The sequence below is a fragment of the Dipodomys ordii genome, unplaced genomic scaffold (assembly GCF_000151885.1).
Source record: "Dipodomys ordii isolate 6190 unplaced genomic scaffold, Dord_2.0 Scaffold33, whole genome shotgun sequence".
NCBI lineage: Eukaryota > Metazoa > Chordata > Mammalia > Rodentia > Heteromyidae > Dipodomys > Dipodomys ordii.
This window is the reverse complement of record NW_012267249.1, coordinates 10,575,500-10,590,292: the sequence shown is the minus strand read 5'-3', so window position 1 is coordinate 10,590,292 and position 14,793 is coordinate 10,575,500. Positions and strand designations below refer to the sequence as shown.

The 14,793-nt window shown below is 32.5% G+C and overlaps 1 protein-coding gene across 1 annotated transcript in view; it reads left to right on the top strand.

The window, feature by feature from the left end:
* Window positions 1–289: 289 nt before the first annotated feature.
* LOC105986065 (FAS-associated factor 1) overlaps window positions 290–14,793 on the top strand; it is a 220,438-nt gene continuing 205,934 nt past the window's right edge. The window contains exons 1-2 of the mRNA XM_013016802.1: window positions 290–303; window positions 397–502. Coding sequence (XP_012872256.1) covers window positions 290–303; window positions 397–502 — 120 coding nt within the window. The remainder of the gene's footprint in view (window positions 304–396; window positions 503–14,793) is intronic.

Sequence of the window (14,793 nt, the reverse complement as noted above, 5' to 3'; positions counted from 1 at the left end):
TTTAGGACAGCTGCTTCATTTAGAATAAAGTATATATTTTAGCAGGCATTATTTAAGTATGTATTGAAACAGGTATTTGAAATCTGATTAACTGACAGTTGATTCTTTTGGAGAAAATAACTATGTAGACAGTGATATTGTAGAAAATGTGTACCTATGCAAAGAATTTACAATTGATGGTTTAAAACACCTTGGTAGAGAAGGAGTTAACAGGTTAGCTCCCCTTGGTTGTTCTCAGCATGCTCTCTTGCCTTTAGGAGCTGAAAGGATGATAACATTGGGCCCCGACATGCCTGTGTGGAGGTTAGGGTACTCCTGGGGTTTTTGCAACTAGCTGTAAAGCAAGCTAGAACTTGTTCATCTCTGAGTTCCTTGTTTTTCTTTCAACCCTTTCAGTGCCCTGCAGGAGTCATTAAATCAAAACTTCATGCTGATCATCACCCACCGAGAAGTCCAGCGGGAGTACAACCTGAACTTCTCAGGAAGCAGTACCATTCAAGAGGTGAGTTATGCCTCACAGCTAAGGAATAAAGGTAGCTCATTATAGCTAATGTTGACCCTGTTAAAGAGGGCTTATCTGTTCTAGTTGGAAACTCTCTTTATGTTTCATTATTGGGTTTTTCATTTTAATTAACTGGAGCATCAATGATTACTGTAGATACAATAAATGACTTGACCTAGAAATGTAGATGTTGTAAATGGGAGCTCTTGATAATTCTTAAACGAGTCTACTTAAAACCCTGCTTAAGAATATTGTATAAGGTATTTTATTGCTTTATAGTGTAATTATTCAAAATATTAATTTGGAAATTATAACATTCATTTTGGATGATAGTTATGTTGTATTTGAAAGGTCACACTCAAATATGTATTTATATTATGTACTTTTTTGTTTTTAAAAGGAATTTGAGGAGGCAAGAAAAGCCTTGAATAGTGTTTATAAGGTGCTGTTGGAGATTGTCATGTAGCCTGGAATATCTGAGAATAGTCTATTTATAGTGTCAATATTTTCTTCAGTGTGGTCAAGAAGGGCCACTGTTTCAAAAAAGAACCTCCCCCAAGACAGAGGAGGTACCTTCTTGGTGTGTAATTGGCCCCACCCACCTTAAACAATTTCTTTCCTTGGGGAAAAAGATGTAAGGCTATCAAGACGTGTGTTTAGAATCATTGAAATAGTGCCTATGTACTGTTACTCATAGTTTATGAAGGCAACAATTACTTAATCTACTAATTTGAAAGATAATCACAGTTAATATTGGATTATTTCATCAATTTTTTAGGCTATATTGCTTTAAATGGTTTCTAATGCCATCTTGAAAGAAAGTCATTTTTTTCCAGAAGTATATGAATTTTTCAGTAATAGCTTGACTATTAATTGTTTACATTTTTTCATTTTTGTGGTTTATCAGTGGATTTCACCTTTTGAATTTGCCCTAAACAATTCACTGCTTTAGGTTTATTTTCTTATAATAATCACTATGTAGTTTGTAACTGGTAGCTAAAGTCTTTGGCATTTGTTTCTGACTCCTAAATTGAATACTAAGTTTGATTTTATTTTTTTAATGTTGTGTAAACTGCCATTTCATTTTAAATCTCTAATTGAGTATTATGTGCTTTAAGTTAATTTTTTTGATTCTAAGAAAAAATAATTTTTGTTTTTATATTATAAATATGTCTATCAGAATTGGTAAAGGATCTTTATTATACTAAAATATAAATTATATATGTGGATATATAAGCAAGGAAATTTAGTTTTGAAATAGTTAATTCTTTTTGTTGCTGATTTACTGTTTTGAAGAGTAGCAAAATGCTTGATTGATATAGATTGCTTTCTTTTTCTGTGTGGTTGACATTTTTAATAGCTAAAATTTTGCTTTAAAATTCATATATATTGCTAATTCCTATAACTTGTGTGTGTTTCAAATTTCTCCCACAAGAGGGCAGAAAGGACTATTAAGCTGATAGCCTAAAAATGCCATTCAGTGTTTTCAAATTAGCTTCTCTTATATTAACAAAAAGGAGCATAATGGCCAAGTTATTGTTTGATTTACAGATAATTGGCATATTGCAGGGAGGAGACTTAATTTCACCCTTTTAAATTAAACAGGGAGATTTAAAAAGACATAAAATATTCATTAATGTTCGGTGATTATAAAGTAGTGGCATATATTTATTTTGCCTTTATTACTGTTTCGATGGGAAAATACTGCAAATATTTCCGAAATCGAGTTGGCCATACTGACAAGTTGAAATGTTTAAGCAGTGTTAATGCAATCTGCTCACACCTGATATCCTATGCAGAATGATTCAAAATGACTACATCAATTATTAAAAGAAATATTTAAAATTCTGTAAGTGTGCCATTGTGTGCCACAGTTGGCTGAAACTGTTCTCTGTGGCATACTATTTAGGTTATGAAATATATTTTAAACTTCAAGGACTTGAAAATAATCAGTCTTTTTCCTACCGTTTTTAAGATATCTTTTAAAAAATATTCCACAATTTTTTTTGCAGACAGATTGTCTTACATATTTCTTAATAGTTCAGTTTTTAAAAAAAATCTTTTTACCTTTTTGAAGTTAATTCAAAATAATATTTTGAAATGCTAGTTGCCACGAAAAAATTGAATGTAGTTGTTTTTGACATCAATTGCTTTTCTATGAATAGACAGTAGACATACTCTTTTAATTTTGTACAATTTAGAGAAAAGATGTGGGTCAGTTCTGAAGGATTATGATTTTTCTCCTTCAACTTGTGAGATACCTGTAGTGGGAGTGGTTTCAAAGGAAGACAAGATGCTGTCTAGCTAGCCTTAGAATGCATAGTGACATTGTACATTATGTGTACATTATGTGTCAGTTTGCTTGCATCAGGATAAAAATACAATGTTAAAACAATCTTATATTTTATAATTTATAAATATTAGCATTTTTAATGTAGAAGCAAAATGATGCCAATTTCAGGCATCATTTTTTCAGTTTTAAGTTGAAGAATGAATTCTAACCAGTATAATACATTGAGAGAAAGAAGCAAAGTTTAAAAACAAATTGAAAATCCTTGATCATTTTTCCTGAGTAATATTATTTTTGTGTTGTAGGTGAAAAAATTTCTTAATTTTTGAAAGCTTTGAGTTTTTTAAAAAGTTACTTTTTTCACACAAATTATTATTAAATGAAATAAAATCAAAGAAGGTACTAATTTAATTGCTAATTAGGGAAAATTAAAAATATTGATTAGAAAACTAATTCAGTTTAAATTTCAAATTCTTAAATGACCATATGGTCATGTAAGTTAGTGGTGATAAACTGATACTTGTGCAAGTATTTGTTCATTCTGACTCTGGTCTGCTGCCTCACAATACATGGCATTTGTCTTTTGGGTGTTCAAGATTTTAATTTAAGCTAGCTAGTTATTGAGGGGTTTTGGTTTTGATCTTGTTTTTGTTTTAAGCCCTTTTCAAATCCTTCTACTTACATTGTCCTCCTACTTGAAGAAAAGGCAGTAAGGATATAAAAATGTCGGAATGGAGAGAGTTGCTAGTAGTTAAAAGAAAAAAAACTTTTTTGTATTATGACAGAATGTCTTGTAAAAATAATCAAATAATAAGATAACTTATGACAATCTTCATTTTAGTCTATGTTTTAGGATCAGGTTAGGTCCTAAATTAGCTGTTTGTCACTTTAAAATACTGAAATTCCTTCAAAATTTGAGCAGGCTTACCTATTCTAATCGGTTTTTTACTCTGAGAATTCAGTTTTAACAGTTGATTTTACAGATTCTAGTAAGTTTGTCAAATACTATTAAAGATCTGTGATTTTAAATGCACTTGGAATGGGCTAACATAAGGCAGGAAAATATTGATTTGCCTTCTGCAAATCCTAAACCCAGGTGTGGAAAGGATATAAAGTCCCTGAAATCAAGCCAATTTTCCTTGGAAACTGATTCTTTGTTGTCTGCTTTACTGCAAAAGCTTCTGTTAGGCAAAATATCTACTTTTCTTTGTAGCTGTCATATAAACTTAAGGAATATACACCTGACCCAGGAAAACAATGATAAGAAACCTAAGTATTTTTATTGCGGAATCGTGGAGTATTACTTATCTATGGCAGAGAGAAGCATGATGAATAGCTGTTGGAATTATTTAAATCCTTCCCAAGTTTCACTTTACCCCAGAATTCTCACTGTTCTTATTCATGTTGATTTAGTTCTTAACCGGAATGAAAAGGGAAAATTGACAGTCTATAATGCTGTATCTTGCAGGGAGTAATAGCATATTTCATTATTAGAACCATGTTGTACAAACTAGTGATTAGTTGGGAAGTCAATCAGGTTTGAATTAGTATCAAGAAGTAAACTAAATGCATAAATGGTACCAATTTGTAAAAATAATTGTGAACTCATAAGGTTAATGCTAAATTGAAATTTGAACCTTGTGCAACTTTTTTCATATTGTGCCTATTTTTGTTACATATTGTTATGTATTCAATTTGTTTGACTTACTTATGCTTTGGACTATTTGTCTTTAATATTGATGGCCAGTAACAGTTTCAAAATATGTAGTCTTTTACAGATTATATTAATGAGCAGTTTTCTAATATTGAATTGACTATAACTTTTTAAAAGGCCCTTTAAATGTTTTAAGTATTAGGTGGCTTTGTTGTTGTTTGGTTTATTTTTCAGTCTGGGAAGTGAGAACTGCTGGCACAGAACTGAAGAATGGGGTATCTAGTGAGACTGCATATATAAGACAATAAATTAAGTTGTGTGCTTATTTAATTAAAAGTTTAAGTGGTTTGTTTTTGCTTCAAGATAAATGGCATGTATTAGCTCATTTAGAATGGATAATTTTAATTAGCATATATCATAGTTTGAGTTTTTTTGAACTTGAAATCACAAATGACACCTTAGCAAGAATGAAAGACATAATATCTTAAGGGGCAGTAAATTTAACTCTTTATTTGGGGCTTTTAGAAAAGTAGATTATGAGTTTCTTTTAAATTTAGAGATTTATTGGTTTCAAGTTGCATTGTAGAGTGATCTTTGCAACCATACTGCTTGGAATGAACAACTCAATAATGATAATTTTATAAATATTGAGGTTTTCTGTGGTTCTTAAACTATTATCCCCTTAGGAAATAAATTCAAATAATATTACAATGTAGCTGTTAAGAAATGGAAAGTCTTTTTCACCATCTGGAAACAGAATAATTTGGATTTTTTTTTCAGCCTGTATAAGTGTTTTTTCACTTGTATTTCAAGAAGATATAAACAATGAGATTTTATGTAAGGACAATGCTTTAGCCCTTTGTTACTTGACATATGTATTCTAATCTGTATAGATATTCTAAACATAATCTATTTGATTTTGCTTCATAATAGATGATTTATGTGTTAGTAGTTTTGAAATGCTTGAGTTAAGAGATTATATTCAGTTATCAGAAACTAATAAACATTAGACATTTTTTATATGCAAGAAAAGGCAGAGAGTAAATAATTGCACTGGTGACCAATACTGTAATAATCCTGTTTTACAATATGCACTTGACAGGTTGTAATAGTGCTAATTGAAGAGACTAATTCACACTTGCTTCATTCTATTCAAAGGCAAAATCAGCAGCTTGTTTTGCTTTTGACCAGATGGTCCTCATGAACACCTACTGTGCACTTTAAGTGCTTTACTAGAATTACAAAGGCTGGGGGCTGTGTTCGACTCCAAATGATTTGGGGGGGGGTACCTCTGTGCTCAATGGATCTGGTGCAAGTAAATTAATTCTAGTGGACCCATTACACATTGAGCCCCCTTTTCAAAGCTCTGAGCCTCCTCGCTTGCTCTGTAGCAATGAGAAAGAGAAAGAGAAAGGCAGATTACTGCAAACAGAAATAAAAAAAAGGGGTATGAAAGGGAGAAAAGAGGCCTTGAAGCCTTTCATATCATTTGAGTTTTTCAAGTGCGTTATTTTTGGGGAGGGTGGATGTATGAAAAGCCAATTGGAGTTTTTTTTGTTTTAAAGTGCGCTATTTAAGCACCATGAATATAGGCTCAAGAGCAACAGTTGACTGAGTTTACTGTGGTGAAGCTTTGTGTCCGAGGATGAATCAAATTCATTATATTCAACTCTTTGTGTTCTAACATGAATGTAGGGTTAGTTTCACAAGACTGTGTCTGTTTAGGATAATTATAATTTAATATTTTCCTTTCATAAAGTTATCACTGTAGATGTCTAAAATTTTAATCAAAGCAGATTTTGTACATTGACTTTGAAGCACTCTGACAGTTTAAAATTCAAAGGAAAGCCCTTTTAGTTTTCAAAAGAAAGAAAGGCTCATTCTAATGGTATTGAAGTAGAGATTATTATAACTAATTAGAAGTCACACATCTGTTAGCTTTTGGTTTGTGACTTATTTATGTATTTTTGAGTAAAATATATACTTTAAAATATATTACTTTAATTGAGTAAATTGAAAGAATAAAATACACTTAAAAGAGAAACAGTATTTGAGCCATCTGTTTTTGTAAATTTCTACATGATCCTGTATATTTATGTAATGTAATGATGTGCTTTAAATTTGAATAGATATTGAATAGCCTTAAGTTTAGATATACTTTCCAGAAAAATATTTTCACACAGTTCTGTTAGCGTAATTTTGGTCATTGGATAGTCATTATAAAATATTAACAAATCCATTTTGTACAAATTTATAGCTATTCCTAACAAAGCTGTTCATGTATAATGTAACTTAGAATATTGAAACTAAGACAGTTCCTATTGTATGCTCTGTAGGTTAAGATCAAGGGATCAAATTTAGAAATACATGTCAATTGTTTTTGTGTATTTCTGTAATTTCTAATGATTTATTTTAATGATATGGTTTACTTTTGTTTGTTGGCATGCCTTTTATAAATTCATTTTAATAATATTTACTATTAAAGAAGACAACAACAAAATTATACAAGTAATACAGATTGTAAACATACCTTGTTGAATATCTGTAGAATTTATATTTAAAAAGATATATTTCACCAACGGCAGCTTATGCCAGTGTTTTCATTACATTCTTAGAATATAAAATACAGAAATTAAAAAGTAACCACAAAATTATTTTTCAAAAACTTAAGTCTTTAATTTAAGAAGGTAATATGCCATCTTTGATATTTGAAACAAAAATTGCCTGTAAATGTGGTTATTACTTTGGGACTTTGCATTGACATGTAAGTTGTGGGGGGTTAGGGGGAAGAAATAAGCAGAATTCTCAAACCTTTAACCAACAAAATATCTAAGGAAATTTAGGAACAGTGAAGTGATAATGAATTGACATCCTTGGGGAGAAAATATTTCAAGAAAAAAATTTGAGGGATTAAGAAAAAAATCACAGAAAAAAATTCTTGGCAATAAATAAAGGTAAAATTCATAGATTCTTTAGCTACCAAAAAAGCTATCTTTAAAGCCAGAACCTCAATTAGCAGAAGTGCATTGATTATGACCATATAGGCACTTACTTCGGTAGGGCTAATTCTCTGGCTTCACAGAGAGTGTGGTTTAGAGTGCTTTCTTCTCCTGAAATATAGTTTATTCCAGTATTAAAATATTAACCCCTAGATTTCTGAATGCAGAGATGACGCTCCCTCCTGTAGTGTAAGGGATAGGAAAGGCTGCACTTTCATCATACACTTCTCTAAGTACCATGTTACTTAAGTTGAAGAGTATTTTAACATATGTCAAAAATAAGAGTAATATCCTCAATTCTTCCTAACCAACCTCTCCGAGCAAAATAAACTAATAAGCACAAAACAAGGGATTAAATCCATTGATGGATAAATGATTAAAAGGTGCTCAGGAACATAGGTAGACTAAAAATAGGTATATTAAGTAATATGTAGAAAATTATTTACATGTTTTTCCTTGTAGACGAATGTAATTTTATCATAACATCAGAACATCTGGTTATCATATTTTCTTTCATCTAGTGTGTCTAGTATATAATTCAGTTCTGTGTAGTTTTTTTTTAAAGCATATTTAAAATGGTGACTATACTTCGAAAAAATCTGTAACTTAATTTAGAGCTATATTGCTTTGCTAGCTTCAATCTAAACTTAATATTATTTTAAAAATATTTCTTAAAAAGACTTCAAAAGCTCATAGCAAATGCTTTGTATTAGATGGCAATGTATTCCTTGCTTTGTGGTCATTGCGTGACCAGACGATAGAGTACTGGATTGTTCTAAGGTTTTACAGCTGCAAGGCAAAAGCATCTGTTCATTGCAAAGCCATCATTGTTTAATTTTGACACTGACTTTTCAATGCATCTTGTACCAAGCGCTGGATTAGATGCCACTAAGATGAAGTTTGTTTTAAGTTGCTCCCAAGTGCAGCTGTCTCCATATATGGCCTTGTAGCTTATCCAAAACAGACAGACTAAGGATCAGTCAGAATCTTTGTGTAGGGTCACCTCACTAGGTTTGAGAGGCTCAGAGGGAAAATCTTAATGATATTATTTATTGTGAATAACTGCAAAACTAGTTTCTAGGCTTAGTATGTATTAAAGTCCCCCTCCCTTGTTTTAGGGCAATAAAATAATTATTAAATATTTAGCTTTTAAAGTGGATTGTAATGATTAAGTATTAGGTGCTCCTGTATGCATTAACTACTATTCTTCCATAATCATTTGCAGGAAGAAAAGAGATGAGTGTATTGGTCACTAAAGTAGTAATTGACTGAAAGGTTCTAAAATGGCTCTGCTAAAATCTTGAAAAGTGGACATTTTTATAGAATGATAATTTTTCTTTAATGTTTCAAGTGAATGAAAAATGAAAGAGCACTTCACTTACCAGGTTTCCTGGGATTGTGTGAATTTCTACCCAGCTGGTCCAAATTGATTGATACAGGGCCAAATATTTATCTGCCTACATTTCAAAGTCTATAATTTGCTAATGAATTGTGGTAATAATCTTTCATCATACATGAAAGATTTAGCCAAACAATTTGCTAAGTATGTATTTTGATCATAAAATTTTTGGACTTATACCAAGCTTTACATCTATTTTACAGCTAATACATGCAGGTCAAGGCAGGGCAATTGGAGAAATAATATTGAACCTGGACACTTGATAGAAAGAAATGAGGGAAACAAGGAAAGAAGGTACCTTAGAAAAGGATAATTCTGGGAAAGCCCTATTACAGAGGAAAACAAATTATATTTGCATCAATAGTATAAAATAATTTTTTTTTAATACCAGCACAGTTTTAACCTGCAGTGTCCAAAGATGTGGGACCCATTTTAGATGAAGGCAAGGACAGAATCTTTTCTTATTTTGACTACAGCTATACCATACTTTGATTATGGAATATTTTCTTAGAAGCTTGATGCTACAGAAGTCAAATGTCCACAAATTTGAGTAACTGAACACATTACAATTAAAGCAAAATGTTGATTAGGATCAAATTTAAAATAATTCAATAAATAAATTAATGTCACTTCACCAATTCTAGAAGTAGCTTTAGCTTTTGAAATAACTACAGGCATTCAAGAGGATGCATTTTTCCTTCAGGAGATTGTAGAGGGAAAAAAGGATTGTGTAAAGGAAAATTAAGCTTCTATTTCTGGGAGGGTAATGTAGTAGTAAGTAACTTCTGCTTGGGAAAGAGAAAATGGTATTTATATATTTTGGGGCAGAAGCATAAACTGTATTACAGAGGAAGTCCAGGATTGTTCTGTACAGGAAAAGGGCAAGAAGATGTCTAAAATAAGTCTCTCATACATACAAAATTTTTCTTTTATTGTTAGATACTAAGGCACAGTGACTTCCTATTTGAGTGATATAGTCTAAGATATTTTCATATTGACCATGGCAAGAGTATTAAGTAATAATTGATAAAAATTTTCCCTTACCTATTTAATAGGAAGTAGTTTAAGAAAATAATAGTTTAGGAAAGTAGTTTAAGAAAACAACAGAACTTTGTCCTGTAGAAAGAAACCATATATATCATAAAAATGTTCGACATTTGTTTTACAGATTTTAAAGTTGAGTAAATGGATCCTCCCATGTTTATATTGTCTAATATATAGCTATTTAGTATTCTTTATTTTAGTTGCAAATAATATTTTTTCAACACTGCTTATCGCCGCTGTTAGTGTAACTACTCTCCTTCTAGTATCCTCACCACATCTATATTTCTTTTTCTATCCCCACATCTACAACTTTTATATAATTGCTAGACCTCTTGAATATGTAATGTCACATTTGCAGAGGACTAATTTGTAGTCATTTATATAATTCTCTTGTTTTCTACTAGAAGTACCCTGCTTTAAATGTTAGTATGTTAAATCTAAGATTGTATCACTGGAAAATCTTATAAAGTACTTAGAAAAATTAAAGATCTCTATGTCTAAGCACAGCTTCACCTTATAAATGGACAAAATCTTACTTTACATGATGAATTTCTCCACTTCTATTTTGCCGAGTTAAAAATTTATCAATTTATTGTCATAATTTCTGTGGGTATATTATTATTACATTATGAAAATAACTGCAGTAAATATTTAATATAAGTTTTGATTTGGGGACTTTTTTCCCCTGTATATATTACTGTAGAAAGGTTCCAAAATCATTAGAAAAAATATAATGAAAATTACATTTAAATAAAATTAATATAAATAAATGATAAGTGAGGTAACTAGTGAGATTCCTGATTTTTTTTATGAAAACTCAATTTCAAAAGCAAATATTAGCGCTATAGATCATAATAAATTCAAACTATTCTGCTGGCATTTGTTTCTAGTTCTTTCATTTACATGCTTTTGCAGGGTAAAGTTGATTTGTTGAAACTGCTAAAAGTAATTTGAAATCAAGTGGTGTAAGCAGTTGATTGTTCAATCTGAGTACTTAAATTAGTGATTATTCATGTTACGTGTCTCTTTCCTGAGCTTTTCTTGTGAACATATATAAGGCATAGCGCCTAGTACACTTATTTACAATTATTTATTCATTTGTTTACTTTCCCCTTAAACTATTTGCACCTTAAAACAAGAAGTGTGTGTGTGTGTGTGTGTGTGTTTATATGTGTGTGTGTGTGTGTGTTAGTTGTGGGGCTTGAACTCAAGGCTTGCACACTGTCCCTGAACTTCTTTTTTTTTTTTTTTTAAATTTTTTTTTATTTTATTTGTGAACATACTGTACAGAGGGGTTACAATTGCATGGGCAGGATAATGTGTACATTTCTTACCAAGCATTGCCTGAACTTCTTTGTGCCCAAGCCTTGGGCACTTGAGTCACAATGCCACTTCCGATTTCTAAGTGGTTAATTGGAGATAAGAGTCTGCCAGAGCTGACTTTGAATTGCGATCCTCAGATCTCAGCCTCCTGAGTAGCTAGGATTATAGGCATGAGCCACCAGTGCCAGGTGTGTTTTGTACTTTTTAAAAAAAGTATCTCAGGCTGGCCTTGAATTTATAATCTTCTTTGCCTCATGCTCCCAAAGTACTAAAATTACAAGTGATACCACACCCTAAACCTTAAATTCATCTCTTTATTGGAGGGACTACTAATGATTTGTTCACAGAGTAGATGATCATAACTAAATTAGAAAATAGACTAAATTAGAAAATCAGAGCAGTGAAGTTATTTTTAACTGAAAGCAAAAGAAGCATACAAAGTCAAAAGAAGTTATCAAATTGTTTCTGAGATTTTATATATTTCAAATATTAGTGTTGAAATAAGCATGTACTTTCTTAAAGAAGTTATTAGAAGAGTGTCTGTTTCTTTCTGGTACTGGAGATTGAGCCAGGCCCTTGCACATGCTAGACAAATACAAATACTATATCTAGTCACTTCCTCATTCTCCATCTTTTAAAGATTAGTAGCCAAGACTGTTTTAAAAAATAAAATCTTTGCAGGGCTGGTTAGGATGCACAATCTTCCTATCTTAACCTCCTGAGTAGCTGGAATTACAGATGTGTGCCACCATACTAGCATTAGTTAGCTTGTGATAACAGAAAGATCATTGCACTATGATATATATGTATAAGGAATTTGAGTTCTAATCCACATTCCATCAACAAGCTACAAACTCATCTATCCCCATGAGTCCTGATATTTATTTTTCATGTTTGGAGTTTTCATAATGTAGGACTGCAGCAACTTGAGTTTTTTCCTAGTGAAAATATAAAATGTCTTAGACCCTTAAAATACTTCTCCTCTGGTGCATTAAACTTTGTATACACTGTGTTGCAGCTCCTCCATCCTTTGTTTTCTAGTTTTCTTTCTCAACAACTGTGGTTTGCCCTCAGTGGTTCACATCCTGGAAGCTGTCCTCAATGTGGCCGTAATGAGTGGTTGGGCCTTTAAAAGGGAATCTTAGTGCATGGTGATTAGGTCTTTAGGGAACCTGCACTGAGAAGGGATGACTGTAGTAGAAGAGATGACTGTAGTTCTTGCAGGACCCCCGTTACTTGCAGTGGAGAAGAGGATAGGGAAGAAGGAAGAAAGTGAGAATCAAAATTAGTCACATAGGCAGTCACTGTATATGTAAATATGTCACTATAAAAGAGTGACTTGAAGGTACTATCTGTAAAGCGAACAGGTGTCAGAATGGGAAAAATATTTTTTCCCATCATCATAAATTGATGAGAATTATTCCAGAATATATGAGAAGTTCTTACTATTTAATAATAAAAAGACAATCTAACTGAAATTTTGCAAAAGGTCTAAATAGACATTTCCTAAGAGAAGATATGCAAAAAGGTAATAAGCACATGAAAAGTTGCTTACTGTCTTTAGTCATTAGAGAAATGCAAGTAAAAAATCCAAAGAAATTAAAATTAGATTGTCAAGGAGATATCTCACTCCTAGGTTTATTGTAGCATGTCTGTCAGTGGATAGCTTTTTCTTAAATGTGGTCAATATCCAGAGTGGAATACTATTCAGCCTTATAAAACAGAATGTCATTTGCAAGAGGGAGGATGAGATTTGAAGGTATTCCTTTTTTATTGCTGAATATCCCATTGTACGAATATGCCACATATTTTATCCACTAGTGAATATTTGTTTTGCTTTGATCTTTTAGCCTCTATGAATAATGCTTCTATTCTGTGCATAATTCATGTCCACATTTATTTTGAGAACATTTCCAAATTGCTTGGTGTATATATAGGTGGAGTGCTGGATCCACTGGTAGTCATGCCATATACATATTTTCTTCTTGAATTGTAATAAGGAGTAAGATATACAATTTAACATCTTAATCATTTGTAAGTGTTCATTACATTTATATGGAATTACTGACTGGGCTAGATTCGGACTGCAATCCTTAGCTCTAAACCTCCTGAGTAGCTAGAATTACAGGTGTGAGTCACTAGTGCCCACCTAATATGTAGCTTTTCAGTCTGGTTTATTTTACTTAGCTTAATGTCTTTAAGATTATGTTGTGGGGACTGGGAAGGTGGCTCAGTGGTAGAGCTCTTGCCTTGCATGCCTGAGGCCCTGGGTTCGATTCCTCAGCACCACATACGCAAAAAGAAAAAAGCTGGAAGTGGTGCTGTGGCCCAAGTGGTAGAGCGCTAGCCTTGAGCTGAAGAGCTGAGGGACAGCGCCCAGGCCCAGAGTTCAGGCCCCATGACCAGGACCCCCCCCCAAAAAAAGATTATGTTGTAACATATATCAGAATTTGCCCTTTTTAGTCTGAAAATATAGCACATTTTATTTATCCATTTACCCATCGATGGACTTCTGGGTTTCTTTCACTTTTTGGACAGTTATCATCAAGAACAACAAATGTTGCTCAGTATGTAGGGGAAACAACCTTTGTACACTATTGGTAAGAATGTAACCTAGTATTATAGTCACTGTAGAAAGCAGTGTAAAGGTCCTTCAAAAAACTAAAAATAGAAGTGTCATATGATTCAGCCATACCAGTAATGGACATATATTAAAAGGAATGTAAGTTAGAGTACAGTAATACACATCTACAGTTATTGCAGTACTATTCATGATACAAAGCTAGGGAATCAGCCTTGATGCCCTTCACTTGATGAATTGAGACAATGTGCTATGTATACGCAATGGTATATACACAGTGGAATTACTACTCAACCATAATAAAGAATGAAATTATGACATTGACAGGAAAATGAGATTATCAAGGACAGAGATAACATCTTTTCTCTCATCGATGGAATATGGACCTAAAATATTGTGAGATATAGTCATACATTCACAAATCAAAGGATTGTATTGGGGGGACACAGTAGAAGAAGGAAAGGAAAGAGAATGGTGGGAGGTTAACAATACCAAAATAATTGTGTCTATGTATGAAGATGGTACAAAGCAATCCATTGAAAGCTATTGAAAAATGGGGGGCCAGGACACTAGGGGGCTAGGTAAAGAGCAATATATTTATTTAGTGTGCAATATATACATGTGTAAAATACCACAATGAAAATCTTTTGTATAATTAATATACCCTAATAAAAATAAATCTCAAGCCTGGTGCTAGTGGCTGATGCCTGTAATCCTAGCTGAGAGGAGGCTCAGGGGGCTGAGATCTGAGGATCATGGTTCGAAGACAGACTTGTTAGGAAAATCCAGCAGACCGTTAAAACCTGTAACAACCCTTAAAAACCTGTGGCTCAAATTCAGGGAAGATGGCGACGGGGCAGTAGGGAAACGCCACAGCTCTCTCCAACCAAAAAGAGAGTTCGAGTTCCAACGCTTAATCTCCCCAAGAGACCGACAACAACAAAAAGACGAACACTCAGAGAAAAACCAGAGGTGAGAAATAACAAAAAAAGAAAGAGAAG